The following is a 22,249-nucleotide window of genomic DNA, read 5'->3' on the forward strand; positions in this document are numbered from 1 at the left end:
GTTGGTAGACAAGTACGGATGGCTACATCCTGCTCTTTGAAAGCACCCTGCCGGCTGGGATCTTTAACAGGAAACTGGTTGACCTGGCCTCACAGACCCAGATTTAACTCAATGCCATCCCACTCCAGTGTTCTAAGGAAGCCCCCCACCCGCGCGCGCGCGCGCGCGTGTGTGTGTGTGTGTGTGTGTGTGTAGGACGGATGTCAATGTTAAGTTGACATCCTTTGTTGTCAGTGTATTTTTCAAGGCATCCTCATTGAGCCTGAAGCTCACCGCTCACCAGTTAGCTAGGCTAGCTGGCCAATGAGCTCAAGGGATCTACTTCAACTACTACCACCCACTCCGCCCACCTCCAAGCAGAACTGGGATTAGAGACATGCACCCAGGTCTTATATGGGTGCTGCGGATTTGAACTCAGGGCCTCATGCTTACATGGCAGGCACTGTACTTACTGCACTATCAGCCCCCTGGGAAGTCGTTTCTAAGTCTGGTTTTACACAGATGACATTAAGTGGGACCCCCAGCCACACCCCATCATTGGTACTGCCTTCATCCCTGCTAGTCACTTCGTCTCTTGACCCAGCCCCTGGTCCAGCTAATGTTAATTCTGCAATCAGACACCTCTGGGATTCTGTCCCCAGCCCCAGGGTCTTTGGGACTTGGGCCTACAGACCATGAGCATGGTGTAACCAGAAACTCAAGGTTGGAGTCTGTGGGTCTCCTGTGGTTTCTTTGGACTGGAGCAGGTGAGGATGGGCATCTAGCTGTCCTGGGCCTTTCTTTTTTTCTTCCTTAAGCATTTAATTAGTATTTCAAACAAGGAAAATATGGATGGACGTTTTCCACCCATTTTAGCAGCTAATAACGTGTAGATGTGCACACCACGGGGAAGATTTGCCTTTTTCTTTCATTTTTTTGTTCTCTGAGACCAGGCCTCATTAGTCCAGGGTTACCTCCACCTCACTCTGAAACCAAAGCTGGCCTTGAACTTCTGATCCTCCAGCGTTAGCCTCCGGAGGATGGGGATTACAAGCCCGCACCGCTACGCCTGTCTCTTGCTTGTGTCTTGAATAAATACAGTGAGCAGCTACAGACAGAGAGGTTGAGAGCTGGAGATGCAAAGGCCAGCGGGTGAGCAGCCTGGGGCTGAGTCTGACTTGGGGTGGTGTTTCCCAGAGCCTCCCCTTCCCCAGTCTGTAGAATAGTGATTTCCTCATTCCCAGGAGGACAGAAGAGGGCCTAGACCTTGCCGGAGCGTGAGAAACTTGGGGGCAGGGGGTTAAAGAGGGAGTTTAGCACCACATAGGCGAGTTGGTTTAGCAGATCAATGCTTCAGCAGGCTGAGAGTTCTGATTTTCAGGGCTATTGAGCTCCAATGTACAAGCAAGCTGGGAAAAAAAATAGCTGTGTTGGTTCTTTTAATGATTAAAGGTAATGACAGCAGCTTCGTTCCTTTGAAGGCCTCCCCCTTCATCTCAGTCTTCTCCATCTTGGTTAATCTAATCCTGCTAAATTAAGAGCCTGCCAGGCTTGGGATACAGCTCAGTGGTAGAGAGCTTGCCTACCATGCACGGGGGTCTGCTAGAGCCAGCACCTACCCACAGAGTGAGCGTGCAGGTCACTGGGTCTCGTGGGCAATATACAACCTGGTGAGTGAAGAGAAGGGCCAGGGCCCTGGCTCCAGGGTGCCCGCCCTTCCGCCCCGGCTGGTGATCTGTCTGTCTGTCTGTCTGTCTGTCTCTGTCTCCTATGTGTATGAATGAGCCATGGGAGGGGTTGAGGCAGGCTAAAGCAGGGCCGGCATCCCTGGCAGGTGAGAGAGCTGGGTGGAACCCCAATGGCCTGTGTCTCGGGGCTGCCTTCACAGACACTGACCCAGGGAGCCTGTCAGTGCCCATCATGTTTCAGAAGGGAGCAGCAGCGTCCCTCTGCTGGACACGCCCTCAGTTATGTCTTCCTGAGATGGTGGGGAAGGCAGAGCGATGCGCCCCACAGATTCTGGGGCCTTTGCCTTGTCCCTGTGACTGCAGCCTAGGATGCACAAGGCCCACGGGAGCCTAACGTGAGCTCTGGGGAAGGCTGTGTACCACAGCGTCAGGTGTTTGGTTCCGGCCTCCCTCCTCACCTCACATCCCAGCCATGCTCCCCAGTCAACACGGTTCTTTTGTGACTCCTATCTGTCAGCCTTAATGAAGTGGCTTCCTGGCTGCTGAGGACTGAGAGCTGCTACTGGGGACGTAAGTCACCAATAGAACGGAAAACACCGGAATACTGTGAGGTGCCAAGCTGGGCCTGCCCAGTGTGGTTCTAAAAGGCTAATAAAAATCTACCAATTAATTGTGACAGCTCAATGGAAAATTATTCAATTGTGAACAGGGGCAAGCCGCCACTCGCAAGGAGGAGGGGAGATGTTGCCATGGAAACATCAATATAAGTCCTCATCTCAGCAGTCACAGCCAGCCCTGGAGTGAGTTGCTTCTGACGGGTGTGTCTGACCTGGGATGGGATGTAGGAGACTCAGCAGCCTTTGAAAGGGATGCTCTGCCTGGCCCCAGGCTGCACACAGCCCAGACTGAGCCCCCGCCAGGTGGAGATGTCAGCCCCCCCCACTCCTAATTCTAAGAAACATAGGTAAGGAGCAGGGAAGTGAACAGGGAAACAGCCTGTGCCGTCTCTCCCTGTACCTTCGCCCAGCTGCCAATTAAGGGGCTGGTAGGAGAGGCGTGCGGGGTACAGACAGCCTGATTTCCATCTCCCCAAAGTGAAGGCTCCAGGAGCTCAAGAAAAGAAGTTTCTGGGGCCCAGAGGACCCGGAAGGAGGAGGCCGGCATTCCATTATGGTGCTGTAGTTGTTACGACTTTTATTTCAGAAGATACACACAGCACATTCCTAGTTTGGGTATCTGAAATTCAGCCTTGCTTGGCAGAAAACCATCCCTTCCAAGTTCAGGTCCCACGAGGCCCCTGACTTGGCAAACACTGTCCTGGACAAGGCCAGCTGCCGGAGGGGATGGGCTGCCGGAGGGGTTGGGCGGGCCATCGGAAGGGCAGCTTGGTGCCGCCGCTGCCCGCTGTGGGGCTTTCTTGCCAAAGGCATCTTGTGCTAATGGGGTGGAGAGCACACTTGCTGTCTTAGGTTTGTGTTTGGGTGGGTTCTCTTCTCCCCATCATTTGTAACTCTCAGAGCCACATTCTAACACAGCGGAGTGTGCTCTCTCATGATGCTTCAGATGTCAGCCACCAGCGTCCCTGTGGGGGCCGTCGGGATTTTGACTTCCCGCGGTAATCCCGCAGCCCACCTACCATCAAATGAGCAACAGAGCCAGAGGCCAGTCATTTTCACAGCCCCAGTGCCCTGCCCCTGGGGGCTGGGGTTGCTCCGCTGTCAGACCACTGGAGAAAGAGGGTGGCCGACCCAGGCAGCAGCCTGAGCCGTGGGTTGGGACAAGGGCCTTCGCCTTAATAACCAAGACACATTTGCTCTCCTTGTGTGGGTTGTTTGGTTTTTTTTCCAGGAGCGGATGATTGTTCTTTGTTTTTGATTTTATTTTATTTTTTAACACCATCCAAATTTTTCACTTGAGCAAAGTTGGAAATAAAAAGTTGCGCATACATTTATCTACCACTAATTCAATATGATAGGCCTTTGCTGTCTCCGAGACTGGGTCCTGGCGGGGGCGGGCAGGGGCAACAGTGGACAGATAGGCAGAGTCCACAAAGGCCCTCACCGGCCAAAGCGAAAGCTGAAGCCTCCCTTCCTCCTGCTATAGCTGCTGAGCTCCTCTGCCAAGGTGCCTAGGGGGCCGCTGGCCTTCTCTGAGTCAGTGGGCAGGAACCCTGCGGCCTGGCTGCCGCCATCCTGCCTCCCTAGGCGGAAGCCGGTGTGTGCCCTGCGCGAGGCCTGCAGTTCCTTGGCCACCACAAGCAAGGCCTGTGGCTGTGGTACTCTCGGCCACGGGGAAAGACCTCGCACTGAGTGGGCTCTGTGTCCCTCAGCCAGGTGGACCCTGCTCATCTTGGCTCCGACGTCACCGACGTCTGTGGGTCCCATTCTGTCCAGCAGGGGAAAGCAGGCACTCAGTGGCAGCAAGAGGAGGTAAGGCAAAGAGCAGAGGCTCCTCATCTGAGCGGAGGAAGGAGAGGAGGGGGTTAGTGGCCAGCATTTGGTCTCATGTACTCCCTGGCTCCAGGTTTCCCGTGACAGCCTTTGGAGGGACAGCTGCCGGCTCAGCTTAGCCTCGGAGACTGGCCTTTCTTCGCCACTGCAGGAGCTGGCTGTCCCAATTAGGGTTTTTCTCACTCACCTGCCGCCAAGGATCTGCCTGCCTTGGTGGCGCAGTACTGGCGTGCCAACTGCTGCCAGCTGGCTTGCAGAGGTACCCGGGTGGCCCTCAGGGCTGTGTGCATTTGGGTTCAATTTTCTATTATAATTATTGACTCCTGGGCCATGGGCAGAGTGAGAAGCAGTCGTGTTTCAACTTGATAATGAACAGGTCTAGTTGGTCTGCTGGGAGAGCCCACTGTCTCCGTAACTCAGGACAGGGAAATGGGCCTGGTGGTCCTTGTGTAACTGGGGAGGAGTCAGTGACAGGGATGGGGACAGCCAGCACCTACTGAGCTCACTGGACAGGACAGGCTTAGGGCTAAGGATTACCCACATGAATGAGCTTATCTTCAAGATAAGTTTGCTTATCTGTCTAGCAAACTGCACCCCACCACACAGCTGGAGTGGGGGCTCGGGACTCAATTGGCCTCAGGGAAATGATTGCTTCCTGCACATAGCCATCCACCCCACCACCCAGAATGCCACCCCCAATTCCTAGGACTCAGAGGCACAGGGTTTGCGGGATCCTACAGCCTTCTAAGGGAGGGATCTGAGTTGAAGGATCCTCATCACTCTGTATCCCCATGACTGTCCCACTGTCACTGGGTGCCCCCACACCTCTGCCTTGCTGGGAACTCCCTCATAGAGGAAGTCTGTCTTGCAGTGACCGTGGGTGAGCCACTGGCTCGTCCTCTGAGGAGCCCCCTGAAGCTGGAATAGAAGGGGGAGAGCGTTCTTTTTAGAAACAGCTCCCTTGAAAACATTTCAAAGATGTGAGCTCAGTCAGAAAGCTTCAAAAACAACAACAAAAAGCAGCCTGGCTTCCTAACCAAATCTGGCTTGCTAAGCCCCCTGGTCCCCAGGGGCTGGAGTAGCCTCCAGCCTGCTGCTGCTAAGGGGTTTCCTCAGGCCCCAGTGGACAGCTGGACAGCGTCCCCCACAGGGGACAGGCATGTCTCATTCCCTTTTCCCTATAGCATGCGTGAGGACCAAGGAATTGTCTTTGTCCTCAGAGACAAATGCTTCCTTGCTGGCAGCTAGCGCTGACCTGTACTGGTGGGACTTGCGCACAGGATGAAGCTATGGGGAAGCTGTGGGTCTCCCACGATCCGCCCTCCCCCCCGTGTGGCTCCAGGTGCCATGCCTGCCTGCACCCAGGTCACCTGGAGCGCCCACCCTCGGGTCCCCTGCTGTACTCACTGTGCTGCGGGCTGCTCTCAGGAGAACAGGTGGATCCCTGGCCCCAGTGCCAGGCAGAGCTACTTGGGTCCTGGTCCAGCAGGCATGGCCCTGGGGTTTCCCCGCTTTATGCAGATCCCTGGTGTCATGGGCCCCAGCCCGCCTGATTGCTGTACATTCCTGGCCCTAGGATTCCTTTGGGGTTGCTGGTGGTGAAGGCGGGGGCAGTGTGGGCCACAGGACAAAGACACAATGCAGACAGGATGTGGTCCGACGAAAGTGGCAGGCAGTGCCCTTTGGCGAGGGCATCATGGCCCGTGAGCTGTGAGCACAGACCCTGCAGACCTGGGTGGAGACATCAGTGCCCACCCTCGAGAATCCTGTGGTGCTGTCCTTGTGGTCTCCCTGCAGAAAGGGCGACCTTTTTCACTGCTGGGGGGCTGGGAGGGTCACAGATACCCAGTCCCTTCTGTAGGAAGATGAGGTAGAGCTTTAGGAGAGGTGAAACTGGACAGGAATTCTTTCTTCAGAGGGGGCAGGGGACAGAACCCAGAACCAAGCAGCCCCTCTCCGGCTTCAGCCCTAGCGCTACTCCCAGTCCGTCCCACACGGATGGTGCGTGCTTCTCTCACCATTCCGCCCCGTGGCTGGGCTGTCCCTGATGTCTGTACATACCCCAGACTTGGCTGTGCATCCTGACATAAAGCCACGGGGCCTGCCCTTCTGAACCCCAACTGAGTGTGGTAATACCCACCTCCCTAGTAGCTGTCACGGTGGCTGGGAGGCAGGGCATGGTGGTAGCTAGGTGTGGACCTTGGCAAAGGCATATGGCGGGTGATGAGGTCATGGTGCCTCTCACCATCACTCCTCACCACACACCATGGCTTCTCTTCTGCAGACTCCATGACTGGGCGCTGTTCTTACCGGCCTGGCCTCACCGCAGTGTGTGTCTAGGGAGGCTGTGTCACTGCCCTTCCATGGCCCATTCCTTTTACCAGAGACACCCTCTGGGAACCGCCCACTATGTCTGGCCACTACCCATTCCAGGGCACTACTCAGCCCAGTTCTTCTGGTGACTACTGTCAGATGAGGCTTCAGCAGCTGTGGTAGGATGAACCCTTTCCAGACAGGACCCCTGGTGGCCAACCTGTTCCTCAGCTCAGACTGGGTTCCCCCATGTCATGCTGTGCCTCCGAGGCAGGGAAGCCAGCTCAGAAGTTTGATTTAGTCAAAGTCTTGGCTGGGAGGGCTGGCCAGACTCCCGGGGCACTTTCTAGGCCCACTTCTGGGCTCCTGCCAACATTGGTCTCTGATAACTGGAGGCCCAGTTTCTTCAGCCGCAGTCTGCCATCATGGACTCTGCCAGCAGCCGAAATCCAGGGCAGTGTGGAGGCTGGAGCTGAGGGTGCGTGCGGTGCCCTCGGGCAGCACAGGCCTCACCAAGGTCAGAGGCTAAGTAGAACAGGAAGCAGTTTTCCAAAAAGTTCTAAGGCTCCCTGGGTGATGGCCCTGAGGGCACAGAGCTCCGATCCTGCCCATCTGAGATCGCTTACACCCTGACCTGTCCTTGCACATGGAGTGAGGGCTGGGACTGGATTGAGAGGGCACATTCACCACAGCCAGTCTGTGCCCTGCAGGTACTGAGCCAGCCCCAGGCCCTTGGCTTCATCTGAACTTAGCTACACAATTCCCTCCCAGAACAGGACCCAGCCTGAAAGTCCATCCAGCTGCCATCTCAGGCAGCTGTGACCCTCTGAGATTGATGATGTCACTGCAGTCCTCATGTCATGAAGGTCATGTGGACCCACTAAGCCCTAAGGATGACATGACCAGCAGGATGCCCTCCCCACAGGCGTTCACCACCACACAGGCCCCCCGACTCCCCACAGAGCCTTGGGGAGTTCTCTCCCCTCAGTACTGTATCCTGTCGGAGGGGTGTCCCCAAGCTCCTAGATAGCTCTAGAAAGTTCCGTGACTGGGTTAGTAAGACCTATCCAGATGGTCCAGCTGAGGGAAACATCACGACAGTGGCCTAACAGTGTCAGGGAGCAGGCTAGAAGGGCAAGGCCCCCACCTGGGTGCTGTGTCTCCACACGGAGACAACCACCATGGGTTTCTGTGTCCTTTCCTCAGGCAACCCCATCTCTGTCCTCCAGCCCCGTGACCTGGAGTGAGCGCCGAGTGGACAGGATGATGAGGGTCTGGTGGACCTGGACTCAGGACGCCCCCACAGTGCAGGAGTGAGGATGTCCGACTGTCCCTTGCTGGTGTCTTCCTTCACCAAGCAGCTCCTCCAGCATCGGCACTCAGCACTGCCTTTCATGAAATAACTTGGGTGGGCCTCAAGTTGAAGCCTCGAGTCGAGCTAAGCAATAATTAGTTTCTCGGAGGGCCAGCTCTTCAGAGCCCCAGACCCATCCCCTGTAGGGGCCGTTCACCACCACAGCAACACCAGCGACCCAGACTCTCAGACAGCCCTGCTGGGTACCCTCGCCTGCACCCCAGGCTTGGCTGTCTCTGCCTAGCCACCGAGAGCACACACATACCTGATAAGCCAAACAGAGTGGCCCGAGAACACTGAGTGTCTGCCTGGCTCTGCTGCGGCACTGAGTGGGACAGGACTAGAGGTGAACGCTGGAGCTGGCTCACCACAAGACTTTATTGCAGACAGGGACACACAAGACGCCAAGTGCACACCACCCCAAGTAGCATTGGCCCCGCTCCATTTGCCCATGGAGTGTTGCTCTGACCTTCAGAGCTCCACCCCAGCCCCAGGGCCCCACTGCGCCCGCCCACCGACGTGAACACCTGCCCTGCTCATCACAGCTAGACTCAGGTTGGACCCCTCCCCCACCCCGGTTCCACAGCAGCCTGACCCCAGGCCTCTGGACTGATGGATCCCTGCAGTGGTGGGGCCACCACAGGGTCGGAGAGCCTTCCCCAAAGGCAGATGAAGAAACGGAGGCTTTCGGAGGCCCCCAGACCATTGGTTCCGTGTTGTTTAGCACAGTTCTGGGCTCTGCGAGTCTTCTGCCAGCATGTTGCTCCTCAAATCATAGCACAGGATTAGGTCAGCCGTGGTCATTGCTCTTGCCCCTTGTCCACATCTCCTGCCTCAGGGCCAGCCATCTTGATTGGAGCTGGAAGGTCACACTGTTGCTCACAGACTTTCTGGTCATCCAAGGCCCTATTCTCTCCCAGGAGTGCTCCTTGGGGACAGGACCTGTGGTGACCATGGCCACAGACTCCCGTGCAAAACCAAGAGGTGACAAGGATGAGGGGACAGGGAAGCGATGGGCATCGATGATGCTACTTCTGCCAGCAAACACTAGTCCCCACTCACATGAGCCACTGATGTCACAGGAGAGGCACACGGCTCTAACCTGATCTTCCACCAGCCCAGGCTTGGGGGGGGGGGGACAAGGCGCTGTCCACTCGCGGCGTGCTGGCTAAGTAACATTGGCATGACACGGGTGTAGCCGGTTTGAGGCCTTCAGTGGAATCCACGGAGTCAGCTTAGGCTCGGAAAAAAGTTTTGATGGTTTGCAGTTGAGACAGCCATGTTGCCAAGACCCTGCCCCAGAAGGAAAGCAGTGTGGCTTGGCCAAATGACATCATGGGACTCACTCGGGTCAATTTGACAATTCCATTGTCAAACCAATTATCAAACCATTATCTAGTGTGTCAGTGGTGGACTTCACTTGTCCCCCAAAAGTTTTCCCAGCATTCCTGCTTCCTGTGGGCACTCTGATCACGGTTGACAGCCATCTTGCACAGACATTAGACCGGTGAACTCAAACCAGGGATGGAGGCTGTGGCCCAGTGTGTGGGACAGCAATCTCATCTGCCTTTGGAGGGTGTACACAAGGAAGGTGAAGGCAGGCCTGTTGGCCTGGCCTCTCCCACTCTGAGGGGCTTTGGGCCCACTTAGACAATTTGGCAAAGCCACACCCCCTCAAGTACCCGCCTGGCCTGGAGGAGAACTTGGTATCCCCAGGGCAGTGGTCGGGCTCTGAAGGGCTACTGTCTCCAGTGTGACCAGACAGGGATGCATGTCACCAGCTGCCCCCGTCGGGATGGACTTCAGCTCCTGTGTTCTGCAGCCCAGCCCTGGCCCGGAGCCCATGCCTCCTTCGCATGCTCACATCTGTGAGTCCGTTAACATCACACTCGCGGGAGTTTGTTTGATGACACATCAGAAAGTGCTCAGCACTTCTGAGCAGCAATGACAGCGGCGGCTGGCAGCAGCGGCAGCATCAGCACCGGCCTCGGTGGTGGGTAGTGTCTGCCAGGCCCCACCTCTGCGATGAGACTCGATGCCGGGACAGAGAGGGAACGAGAAGGGACTTCCCTGTGTGTCCCTTGTCCTGTCAGAACTCTGGCTAACTTTGGGCCGGACCCACATTTCTTGTCACCAGCTGGGGACCAAGTAAGCAATAACTGTCCTTGTCCAGTACCTAAGATGGCTTTGACCCTCACAGAAGACCCAAGGCCCAACATGAGGGACTGAGCAGTGGGATTCAGGCTTTGCTCCAAGTCTGGTGGAAGGGAAGGGCATGGGTCCCTGCCTCCCTGCCTGCCTGCCTGCCTGCCTGCCTGCCTGCCGGTGTCCCGTTCTCCTGCCAGAGGAGGGTCACCATTGCCATCCTACCTTCCAGCCTTTTCAAAGCTTCCCACAGAACGTGGAAGCTACTCAGCTGCCAAGCAGGGCTGGGGCTGCAGCCTGCCTTCCTGGGAGATCACCTGTAGGGGGCAGTAGTGGGGTGCAGGTCCAGGTGTTCAACTTGCTTGTTGCCTCAAGTCTCCTGCCCCATTAGGCCCTGATGGCAGTACCTATCATCACCAGCAGGGGGCAGCCTCTCTGCAGAGATGGCAGCCTTAGGCCCTGTTGAGTCCCCGGGTTTGCTCGCTTCCACTTTCGGGCTTCTGGGAGGATACTAGAGGCAGTCCAGGGAAGTTAGCAGAGCATAAGAGTCTAGCATAGCCCCACCCCAAGAGGCTCTCATTGGCTTGGGTCAGTCCCTTGCCCCAGAGGCAGGCAAAGTGGGACAGAAGCCATGGCTGTCATGCAGGGGGCCAGATAGACCTTGTCTCAGTGGGAAAAAGCAGATGAGCTTTGAAAGCAGCCAGGATAGAAACCTCTCAGGTCTGCAGAGGCCCAGGGAAGGGTGACCTATAGGGCTGGCCTCGGTCTTAGGACTTGAACTTTGTAGACAACTGTGCCCAAGGCCAATTGTCCACAAGACAAAACCAAGCAATGTTCAGCCCCAGCTATTCAGGGTGTCTGATAAGAGGTGGGGTCTCCAGGCCCAGAGGGAGTGGGGCTAGGGCAGGCATCACAAGGTCTGGAATGCTGTTTGACCCCTGCTCTTGATGTTCTCACGAAGCCAAGGAAAGTGAGGGGAGAGGGGGTGCTGCCCTGCCAGGAGGCAGCAGGCACAGCACGAGGGCCAAAGTTGGGCAGGTGGAATTTGGGGTTGCCAAGTGCCAGTCCCACTGATAGAAGGGAGATCATGTTAGCTGATAAATAGCGGCCTGGTTGCGAAGGAGTGCCCCTGGCTCTGGGAGCTGAGTGTCAGGGCTGGCCCTAAGGCATCCCTAATGAAGAGCAGCCATGCACAGGAGGGCAGAGAATGCTCTTGCAATGGAGGGCATGGAGCGGGCATGGGGTGAGATGTGCGGGGACCGGACATAACCAGAGGACACCAGGGCTGGGCAGGCGCCAGCCTAGCGTTCCTCTCGGACCGGCCGGATCTTCATCTCTGAGAACTTGAGCGAATACTGCCAACCAGTCCAGGAGGACCACTCGACACCGTCGGCGTAGGAGGCGTGAGCACCACGCAGGTACTGGCCATTGAGGTTGGATGTGTGGCAGTTGCGGTACCACCAGGCCCCTCGGTAGAAGGCGGCACAGTTGTTCTCCGAGTGGTCGCTGTCCCGGTCCTTGGTGGTGAACCTCATGCCGCTGTGCTTGAGAAGGGAGTCACCTGCATGGTACCCACAGAGGTGACAGAGGCCCCAGAGCACCGTCCACCCGCCGTGCGAGCTTGGGTACGCATATGTACCCAGGCAGCTCCCCTGCCACATGCGTGCCTTCCAGCGTGTCCAGGCTCCCTCTACCCTCCCCCCAGCTCTCTGACGCTCCATTCCTTCTGAGGAAAGCCAGCCCAGAGGTCTCTTCTACAACCTTAAGGCCCCACAGAATCCAACCCCAGGAATCCCCTGGCTCCGGCTCCGGCTCCGGCTCCGGACTCAGCTCATTGCTCTGTGAAATGTGGAAATGTGGGAACTAACCCAGGCTCCATAGGGCTGTGGGGTGAAGTCCCGATAGGACTTGCGATCTAGATCCCGACCCCAGAGGGCAAAGGCCCAGCAGGCCACCTCTCCCTGCTGCACTGTGAGCCTCACCTGCAGTGCCCGAGTAGTCGGCCACCGTGAGTGGGTACCCATCTTCCTCAGGGTCCACAGAGAACAAGCCCACGCCAAAGCTCCCATAGTGGGCATAGGCAGTGCCATTGTCAAAGTCTTCTAGGTCCACATGAAGCTCATAGGCTGCTTGCGTGGTCAGGGCATGGATCCGCTTGAGCCCTGAGGAGGGGAAGGGGGAGAAAGATGGAGCAAGTCAAGGGATGCAGGGGATGCCCCTCCCACGCAAACGGAGCTGGGCGCCTATGATCAGGACAGCTGCCAAGTGCGCTCTGCGCTCTGGGCCGCTCCCTTTTCCCTACAGGCATGATTTTGGCAGAAGCAGGAGACTTAGTTGTCACGCCTGGTTTTCTGTGTTCACTGTATGGCGGGATGCGCTCTCCGATGCAGTGTGTGTTGGCGTCTCGCACACGTCAATGCCAGGTGTCCTCTGTCCCACTCCACCTTCTGTTCCAGACAGGGTCTCTCACTGGAGCTGGAGCTCAGGGACGCAGCTTGGCTGCCTGGACAGAGAGCTCCAGGGCCCCCTGCCTGTCTCTGCCTCCTCAGAGCGAGGATTACAGGTACATGCCACTGCACCTAGTTTTACATGGGTTTGGGGATCCAAATTCAGGTCCTCTTTACTGACCGAGCCATCTCCACTGTCCCCCAGTTGTAGAGGTGACAACAGGTAGAGAGCTGGTCAGAATTTGAAGCTCAGACAGGGGTGGTGGTACCCTCACCCAAACCTGGCCTCTGTGCCTTTGCACGTGCTGTTTCTCTACCGTCCCTCATGACCCTGTCACCATCCCGTGCAGCCATAGGAAGGTGGTTGGCCTACCGTACTAACCCAGGCACCCTCTTCTTCTCCCATTCATCATTCTGGTTCTAGCTGGTTCCTTGTGAATTTCCCTGCCAGTTTAGTTCCCTAAACACAACTCTGCAGTCATCCGTTGCTGCGACCCCGGTAGGCACAGTGGGACCTGGTGTGGCCCGCGCTCAATAGATATTTCTCAGTTCACAGAGCGAAGGCAGCGCCTGCTTGCTCTGCTCTCCCCAGGTCCTGGTTCTGCACAGCCCCACCCCTTCCTCCCTGCCTCTAGTTCTCCCTCCCATTTCCCTGCCCGCTGGCCCTTGGGTCATCCCAGGGTCTCCCACAAACAGGGCACTTCCCTGCCTTCCCGATCAGCTTTTGATTAGGGGGGCATTTAATTAAACCTCACAGGTTCGCAGTGCCTAAGGCGATCCATCAGCCCCTCCCCATGGGCCGGTATTTGGGTTACTGTGTGCGCAGTTTTGTGAACCCTTCTCGGCTCAGCCTTGTCTCCTTGCCAGGCAACCTAGAGCCCATCACAGGGTCCCTGTGCCTTCTTTACCCCGCTCAGAGCTGCTGACTCTGTTCAGCCCAGACCTGCAGGATGCAAGGCTTGGGAGCTGCAAGAGCAGGCAATCCCACCACATCCTGCCTCCCTGCCTGAGCTGCCATCCCAGAGCCGGTGGCGTCCAGGCAAGCCACTCTCTCTCTCTCTCTCTCTGGGCACGGCTTGCACACCTGTTGTGTGCAAGAGGGGCTGATGGATAGATGAGCAGGCAGCAGGGGGCAGTGACAACAGTCCCCACCCGGAAGCTGGCACCATTCTAAGAACCTCCTGCATAGTGATCAATCAGGCACCATCAGAACAGGCTTAATTACAGAACCTCAGCACGGCCAGTGACTGAGCCCACTGCACGCTGCCCAGAACCGGCTGGTGCGGGGAAGGACGCAGCAAGGCAGGCACAATGATTCCCTATTGTACTGGACAGAGAAGGAAGGCTCGGAGAGGTGGAGTCCCCCAGCCAGATCACACAGCTGGTGAGCAGCAGAGCTGGGATCTGAACCCAGGCAGAAGGGCCCAGACTCTTTTCTTCAGGCCCAGCCAGGAGAGATTGCATTTCCCAAGGGGTGCTGAGAGATGTCCTTTCCCATCACTACATGGTCACCAGGGCTCAGAGACCTGCAGTCAGCTGGGGTTAACAGTACTGGACTCTGGACACAGCTCACTAGTGCCTGCTGGGGCTGCTGGGCGAGCTGCTAGCAGTGGGCAGGGCCTCTGAGATTCATCTCTCTTAGTGCTCTCTCCCTCCCTTCCTCAGCCTCCTGTCTTACTTCAGGAAGCTCCAGCTCTCCATGACCTGGGATTTCTGCCTGCCATGTCTCTGACTCCCTGTGCACACAGTAACGCAAATGAATTGGGAGCTGAGGCAGCCCAGTTGTCCCCCAGAGTGACAGAGGACCCAATACCAGTAACACACGGTCACCCTAAGGCTCAAAGAGCTGAATCTAAGACACAACACACACACACACACACACACAACACACACACACAAAGGGGCTGACTAGATGCCTCCGTGGGTAGAGGTGCTGGCTGCCAAGCATGGCAACTGAGTTCAATCCCTTGACACAGTGGAGAGCTGACTCCCATAAGTTATCACCCAACCTCCACACGCACCGTGGCACCTACATGTGAGTGTACACATACACACACACAATAAATCGCAACAAACAAAATTAAATTAAAATACAAAACAGAACAAAGAAATGAGATTTAAAAACATGGTAAGTAGTGCCTGAGGTATGACACCTGAGGTTCATCTCGCACACGCGTGCACACACACACATACACACTCATACAAACATACACATCTACCTGCATTCATACACCCACTCCACATACACACACAAAAATTAAAACTTCAGGAAATAAACAATAGTGTGGGAAAAGCTAAGAGGTAAATTAATGGGAGCGAATGTGTGGTGTGTATCCATAGCCACAGTATATAAAGAGCATCCATAAGTCAATAGGAACAGGGGAAGCCCCCAATGAGAAGGTGACCGAGGGGCAGAGAAGCAGAGGTGAGGCCACGGGGAGGCTGGAGCCCTCCCAGTTGACATTCTTGTCAGGGCGCCTCGTCTACAGAGCTAATCAAAGCCTTGCTTAAATGCTTCCTCCCCACCTTCTGCAGCTGCTGATAGATTTCAATTAAGATGCCAGTGAGCAGTGAGGCGCCAACCCTGATCCAAGCTTATGGGCGGGAAGTGGGAACAAGGCCTCTAACTGGTTGCCACCACTCTCTCCTTTCCTTGGGGTGGGTGAGGAGGAGTTTCCTACCCGACCGTGTTCACGGTCCCTTCTAAAATATCATCAGAGCATGCCACACTTCCCCTGGAGCCTGCTTCGGCTCCTCATACCCAGCTTATCCAGTGGGACTGTGGCCCCACCTCTTGAACCTCAGGTTCATCGTCTGTAGAAGGGGATGATGGGAAGAGAACCGCTCTCCTAGCTGGTGTGAGGCCCCAGGGACCCATGTGTGGCATGAGCTCTCAGTAAACTCCAACCATGATCTAAATGGTGTGTGCCCTCTTCTCACAGAGAGTCCCCATCTGTCACCAGGATGGGGCGGGTCCTGCCCTTCTAGAGCCCTGGTCAAGGAACACGGACTTAACCCATGCTGTGGGTCAGCATGCTACTGACTTACGGGCACCCGTGTTCCTCCACCCTGCCATGGGTCCTGCCTTTCCCGTGGGGAAACCTCCACCCAGGATCTCGGCCCCTCAGGGGGTGTATGGAGTTGAAAGTGCTGAGTGGATTGGCCACTTGCTGGGGGTGGCACACTCAGCATCCCCAACATGACTACTGCTGACTCTGAGGGCAGGGCAATGCCTTGGTTAGCCCCAGCCCTCCTAACACCCGAGATGGGGCCCCTGCACGCACCAAGGGCTGAGGGAGCCGCTAGATAGTCCCCAGAGAGGTCAAGGCTTCTTGCTTCAAACAAAGGGTCTCTGGAACTGCCGCTCCCCACCTGGGCGGGGGACTAGGGAGCCTAGGCATCCTCCATCTGTCTGCCTCTTCTGTCTTCCCCATTTCCGATTCCCATGTGTTTAGTTTGCACTTCAGCGTGCACTTGGAGATCAAAGGACGATTTGTGGAAACCAGCCCTCTTCTTCCACAGGAACGTCCTGGGGACTGGACGACAGTTCTCGGGCTTGGGGCCAAGTAATTTATCTGCTGCCTTATCTCCCTGGCCTATTGGTTTTTTTTATTACTATTGTTTTTGAGACAGGGTCTTAATATGTTGCACCATTTAGCCTGAAAATCCTATGCACACCAGGTTGGACTTAAACTTGTAGCAATCCTCCTGCCTCAGCCTCTCTAGTGCTGGGGTTACGAACATGAGTCATCATGTGTAGGTGTTATTTTTATTTTTCTCGCTGGTCTTGAAGGTTAAGGCCAGCACAGGCCTGGATTTGGGGTCCTCCTGCCTCCTGGGTGTTAGGGCCACTCCACCCAACTGTCCCCGTCATATTTAACAGCTCCTGTCTGCAGGACCCACTTGTATAATATTCTTCAGTTAGCTGGCTCTATTCTCATGGTTTTGATCTCTTGAACCTCCCGAGACTGGGATGGGATCCATTTACAGAAAGGCAAGGAGCAGGTAGAGTATGGAATGTGCCCAGCGTGGGGACACTTACCCAGCCAGTGCTCCCCCGTGAGCTTGCCAAAGCCCTCCCGGTATGCTTCCCAGCCTCGGAAGAAATTCACAGAACCGTCCTCCCGGCGCTGAAACACCTGCAAGGGGAAGGGAAGGTAAGCACGGGAGCCACCGCCTCAGGACCCACGGCCCCTAGGTTCCCGCCCTTTCCCACAGGCTGCCCACAGGTAGAGCGCGTGGGTGGGGACCAGGCCTTCCACTTCCCTCAACAGCTCCTGGCTCTGGGACATGGAGCAGATCAGGATCTCAGGAGCTTGTGTTAGCCAGAGGCAGGACTGACTGGCCCACCACAGCTCCCTGGAATGTCCCTGCAAGGGGTCACTATGGCAAGGCAGGCGGGTGGGGCGCCTCAGCTCCCAGGCCCAGCCCCCTTCTGCCATGGGATGAGGGCAGGGGCTCGGGCTGTGGCTCAGCTGGCAAAATGTTCGCATGAGCTCTGGGGTTTGTCTCTGCCTACGCCAGGCACAGCCGTAGCAGGCAGAGGCAGGAAGAGCAGAAGTTCAAAGTCGTCTGTGGCTATGCTAAAAATCCAAGGTCAACTTGGGCTTCACAAAATGCTGTCTCAACTAAAAGAGACAAAGAAAGTTAGACAAGGGGGGGGAAGGAGTATGCTTGGTTGCAGTTTTTATAGGTGGTGGTGTCTGTTTTATTTTTTGAGACAGGGTCTCACTTTGTATTCATCTACCCTGGAACTCACTGTGCAGCCCATAGCAATCCTCCTGCCTCAGCCTCTCAAATGCTAGGCACACACTACCAGAATCAGTCCATTCTCAAGTTTTTAAGCAACCCTTCACCTTATACTTGGCCCCCAGATTCCCACCTCTCACACTCCTGTGTAGAGACCAAATCACCAAGGGGTGTGGTCTGGGACCCCAGAATCCAAGCCACTACTCAAAGGAGGCCCAGAAGCCCAAAACAGGCTTCGGGTGTGACTCGAGTACCAACCAGCCGCCGAGCTGCCAGAGCCGCCTCTGTTCTTTTTAATAACATTCTCCATTTGGGAGTGTGGAGTCCCATTGGTTAAATTGCCTTGAAATAAGGACGGTGCTGGTCCCGGCCGAGCTGACGAGTATTTACACGATCGCTGACAGTCCCGTTCCGGGGCCGCCGGGCCCACGCCGCCTTTCTGTTTAACAAGCCTTTTCCTGCTCATTTGCAGAGGCAGCGCCCACTTGCCTCCATCTGTGTCTGCCTCTGATGTCAGAGCTCTGGCTGCTACTTTCATTACTAAGCAGCCCGGTTCCGGCAGCTCGGAACCGCCCGGCTGCCCGGGCGGAGCAGCGGCGTCTGCTCGCGAGATGCACCGGGTCCCCAGGGACACGTCAGTCACAGGCAGTTGGGCAGCTCTGACGTCATGGGCTGGGGGAAAGATGACACTTTTTTCCTACTGCCCCGACCTGGTCCTGAAATTTGAAGTCCTCAGGAGGGACCCGCTGGATGGAAGGAAGTTCGATAAGGCTGGGGAGATCTGAGCCGTGTGGAGAGCCGTATTGACGGCCCGCACATTGGGACCCTGAGCACGCGCCCTTTGAAAGGCTTAATCCTGGCAGAAGCTTAGGCCCTCTGGAAGGCGAAGGCGGCAGGCGGACTGAACCTGCTTCTGTTGGAGGAGGAGGAGATCAGCGGGAGCCGCAGGCTGGAAGCCCCTGGCAGGCTCACCTCCTAGTGGAGGCCCTAAGGCCCCCACCCCGGGGACTCAGTTCAGTCAAATGAAGGAGTTGAGGGTCTAGACACCAGAACGTGGCTGCTGCACAGCCTCTGATAGCAAATCCTTTGCCTCTCTAAACCTGTTTTGTCATCCGTGAAAGACCATGCATGGGCTGTGAGGACCCACGGGTGTGGATAGAGGCACAGTAGGTGTGCCGTCACGGCTAGCTGGGCAAACATGAGCCGGGTAGACCTGGCCACAGTCCGCTTTGCTGCCCTCTCTGTCCTACCCTGATCTCTGCCCAGTGCCAGCCCCGCACATCTCCTCCCCAGCTCTCCTGTGTGTGCTTGCTGCTACACGTCCAGTCCCAGTCAGACTCTGGGGAAACAAAGTCCACAGCACAGGGTCCAGACTCTGCCCTCAGGAACCTTGGAGTAGGAAAACGCAGACAGGCTGGTGTGCAGGGTACTCTTGACCACCACACGCAGGACACAGAGCAAAGGAAGAATAGGTCTGCACAGAAACATGCAGCTCCTGCAGGGCAGAGTCCTGGCCCTCACACTGGCCTGCCCCATAGTTCACAGCATCCCAGGACCTCCACAAAGGACACCTTGCCTAGAGTGAAATGAGAAGTGGGGTGCCAGACTTCCAGTTCCCCCTGACACACCAGGGAATTAAACCCTAGTGGAGACCAAACAGGGAGGCCTGGTGTGGAGAGGGATGTCAGAGAGAAAGGCCAGAGAGGAAAGAGCACCTCCCACAGGCAGCTCGGCCCAGCTCAGGCTGCAGGTTGCAGTGAGGCCAGCTGAGCCCCTCCTGAAAGGCAGAGGAACCACTGAGGTTTCTGGATGGAGCCTCCCAGTTCCGCACCCCATCCCCAAGGAGCTCAGAGCTGGGGGCGGGTCCCAGCCTCCTCTTCAGATACTCTGCAAGGACAACAGTCCCAAGTTCCTGATCCTGCCTTTTCCTAACCCTAAAGGCCACAGAAAGGAGCGCCCAGGCCATCAGACCAGATGGTGCTGAGACCATCACTTCCCTCCATGGCACCTGCTGTTCGCCAGATTCCTCCTCCAGCACGGACAGGGTCTGTGTTTTCCTTTGTGTTCTGTCTGTTATGGAAGGCGGAAGCGGGGATAGTGACAAGGTAGCAGCTCACGTCCTCAGCCACTGTCCTACCAATGTCTCAGCTGTCGGCCACCACACTGTCCCCACTCCACCGTGAACTCCACCTGAATGGTCACCTGAGGCAGACACACACACACCCTGGGCCCACCAAGGCCGCTTCCTAATTTTCTACCCAGCAAAGGGGCACCAAAATTAAGAACGGCCAACATTAGCCGGGTGGTAGTGGAACATGCCTTTAATCCCAGCACTCGCGAGGCAGAGACTGGTGGATCTCTGTGAGTTTGAGGCCAGCCTGGTCTATAAGAGCTAGGTGCAGGACAGGATCGATAGCTACAGCGAAACCCTGTCTCGAAAATAAATAAATAAATAAATAAATAAATAAATAAATAAATGAAAGGCCAACATTCTCATTAGATTGTTAAATTTGACCCTGAAGAAACCAGGGTTGACCTGGGGAGATAGATCAGTTTAGAGTTGCTGGCCTTGTAAGCATAAGGCCTGAGTTCAAATCCCTAGCACCAATGTAGAAAACTACGTATGGCTCTATGCGCCTTTAGTGGCTGCATGGAGGACAGAGATGGGATCCCAGGAGCTTAATGGCCAGCCAGCCTCAGAGAAACAAGTTTCTGTATCAGTGAGAGGCCCTGTCTTGAAGCAATAACATGGGAGGCAACAGAGGGAGACATTCAGTGTCCCCGAGGGTCTCAGCATCACAAGCATTGGCGTGCACACCCACAAATCTGTGTGAATACACTATGCACTTGTATGCACATATATATACACAAAGCCAAGGCAAGTGTGAGGGCACTAGCTGGGGAGGAGAGAGAGTGGATCCCTGGGGCTGAATGACTAATCTTCCCTACTTGGCAAGCTTGATGACAAGGTCTCAAATTAAAAACTGGGCATGGAGCCGGGCAGTGGTGGCGCATGCCTTTAATCCCAGCACTTGGGAGGCAGAGGCAGGTGGATCTCTGTGAGTTCGAGGCCAGCCTGGTCTACAAGAGCTAGTTCCAGGACAGGCTCCAAAACCACAGAGAAACCCTGTCTCGAAAAACCAAAAAAAAAAAAAAAAAACTGGGCATGGTAGCACACACCTTTAATCCCAGCACAGAGGCAGGAACTCTGTGAGTTCAAGGCTAGCCACAACTACATGGCAAAACCCTATCTCAAAAGAAAAAAAAAAAAGAGCACAGAGCATCAAACATTGTTCTCTAGCCTCCAGGCATGCTTGCACACACATGAACATGCGTGCACATAAACAAAGAAACCCTAGCACTTGCCAACTTGGGCATTGCAGTTGGGCTGCGATACACTGTGACCCACCTCTTGAGGGGCCCCCTCCGCCATGACTTTGGAGATGGAACTTTGAGATCTTCGGGTCAGGGCTCAGATGTCCACTTCCCACCCCCACACCCAGACGCACAGTTTACACTGGACGCCAAGGCTGCGGGGGAATAGGTTGGCTGAGCCGGTTCCCACTGTGCCCTCTTCTGTTCCACTCTATTCGATTTAAAAAAGCAGCGTTTTTTTTTTTTTTTGTTTGTTTGTTTTTTGTTTTTTTTTTTTTTGGTTTTTCGAGACAGGGTTTCTCTGTGGTTTTGGAGCCTGTCCTGGAACTACAGCGTTGATCGCAACCCCAGGAAATTGATTTCGCCACCTGCCAATGGATCCAGGTTTAAGAACCGTTGCCATCAAGTTCCTGGGTTCTGCCAAGGGCCATGCAAGCCACAGGTCGAATATCGAGTGGCTGAGTGTCCCCGAACTCACGCTGACACCGACTGCCGCTCAGTACGTAGCCTGACAAATCCCCAGAGGTCCATGTGGCTCAGGCTAGCCAGGTGGACAATACCAGGTGCCGGGCACATGGGAGTGCTTCGTCAGGTCTGAGGCCCAGGGCAGACCGCAGCTGTGCCTTTAGAGCTCTGGAAATCAGCTGGAGTTTAGTACCAGCGACAGGATGTGGGCTTTAATTAGAAAACAAGGATCAGCTGGGCGGGAGGATGCCAGCCACGGGCCTGGAGTGTCCCGCTTCTTCGGCCCCAGGCCTCCCAGGTAGACAGAGGCCGAGGAAGCCAAGGCCAGAAGCAAAGTAGTTATTGATCAGTTCTGGGCCTGCACTGGGTGTTGGCCCAGCTCCTGGGCTTCACTGGGCTTCCGGCTGGAAGGCGACAGAGAAACACTCACCGACGCTGGGGCCTCCTGGGCCGGTGCCATGAGTGGGAAGGCAGACAGCGCGTGTTTTCTTGGTTCGGATTCTTAAAACCCGGCCTCCTACCGCCACTGGCGCAGCTTGGAAGTACCACCCGGGGGCTCTGCCAAGGAGGCATGTGGTCCACATGGTCCTGCAGACGGTGCCGGGTGATTTCAAAGCAGAATCAGCAGCTACACCCGATGCAGTGGACTGCTCTGAGAGGCTCAGCAGAGCCAGAGGGGCCACATCAACACGGCAGTGCCTCCTCAACCTCCCTCTCTACAAGCCTGGGCCTGGTGGAGGCTCCAGAGTAACCCTGCCTGGCCCTCTCCATGCCTGCAACAGTACCAAGGACAAGGAGCTGGTATCCTAAGTATCCAACAGATGGCATGGGTCTCATACCACAGTCATGGGGGGGTTCTCCCATCTAGCAGTTGGCGAGACCAATAGGGAATGTGGGTGACCTTTGGAATTTGAGGTGGTCAGAGATTGAAGATGGCAGGGCACTCCCTGTGGAGATGTTCTGTGGCCCTGGTGGATGAGCAACTCAGCCTACACACCTGGATTCCAGCTATCTCTCAGCTCCAGGGAGCATTCCAGGGTAGCACCCAGGGGCCACAGTACTACAGCCTCACCTCAATCACCTCCCAAGTTCCAGCTTCTCCCCCGGAATCATGGCTGCCACGGAGCCTGATGTGAGCTGTCAGACATGGAGGAGTACAGCATCCAGAGAGCTGGCAGTCTCCAGGGACAGGCACACACGGGCCCACAGACACAGCACGGCTGCGTTCAACCTCTTGGGCTTGCGCCTCAGTTTCCTCGTCTATTACATGGAGAGTCTAACAGC

General features: G+C 55.9%; 2 protein-coding genes across 2 annotated transcripts in view; both read right to left on the bottom strand.

The window, feature by feature from the left end:
• Positions 1-3,724: 3,724 nt before the first annotated feature.
• Positions 3,725-4,123, bottom strand: LOC121462511 (pyroglutamylated RFamide peptide). The gene has a single exon (XM_041674115.1). The coding sequence runs from the start codon at positions 4,121-4,123 to the stop codon at positions 3,725-3,727; it is 399 nt and encodes a 132-aa protein (XP_041530049.1).
• Positions 4,124-7,800: 3,677 nt separating this feature from the next.
• The window catches only part of Fibcd1 (fibrinogen C domain containing 1), a 33,802-nt gene continuing 19,353 nt past the window's right edge, over positions 7,801-22,249 (bottom strand). Inside the window, exons 5-7 of the mRNA XM_041675216.1 lie at positions 16,419-16,515; positions 11,912-12,091; positions 7,801-11,490 (exon numbers count right to left, since the gene is read on the bottom strand). Of these exons, the coding sequence (XP_041531150.1) occupies positions 11,231-11,490; positions 11,912-12,091; positions 16,419-16,515 (537 nt within the window). The 3' untranslated portion in view covers positions 7,801-11,230. The remainder of the gene's footprint in view (positions 11,491-11,911; positions 12,092-16,418; positions 16,516-22,249) is intronic.

The sequence above is a fragment of the Microtus oregoni genome, unplaced genomic scaffold, assembly GCF_018167655.1.
Source record: "Microtus oregoni isolate MIOR12 unplaced genomic scaffold, Mior012 000025F_ref0000491, whole genome shotgun sequence".
Taxonomy (NCBI): Eukaryota; Metazoa; Chordata; class Mammalia; order Rodentia; family Cricetidae; genus Microtus; species Microtus oregoni.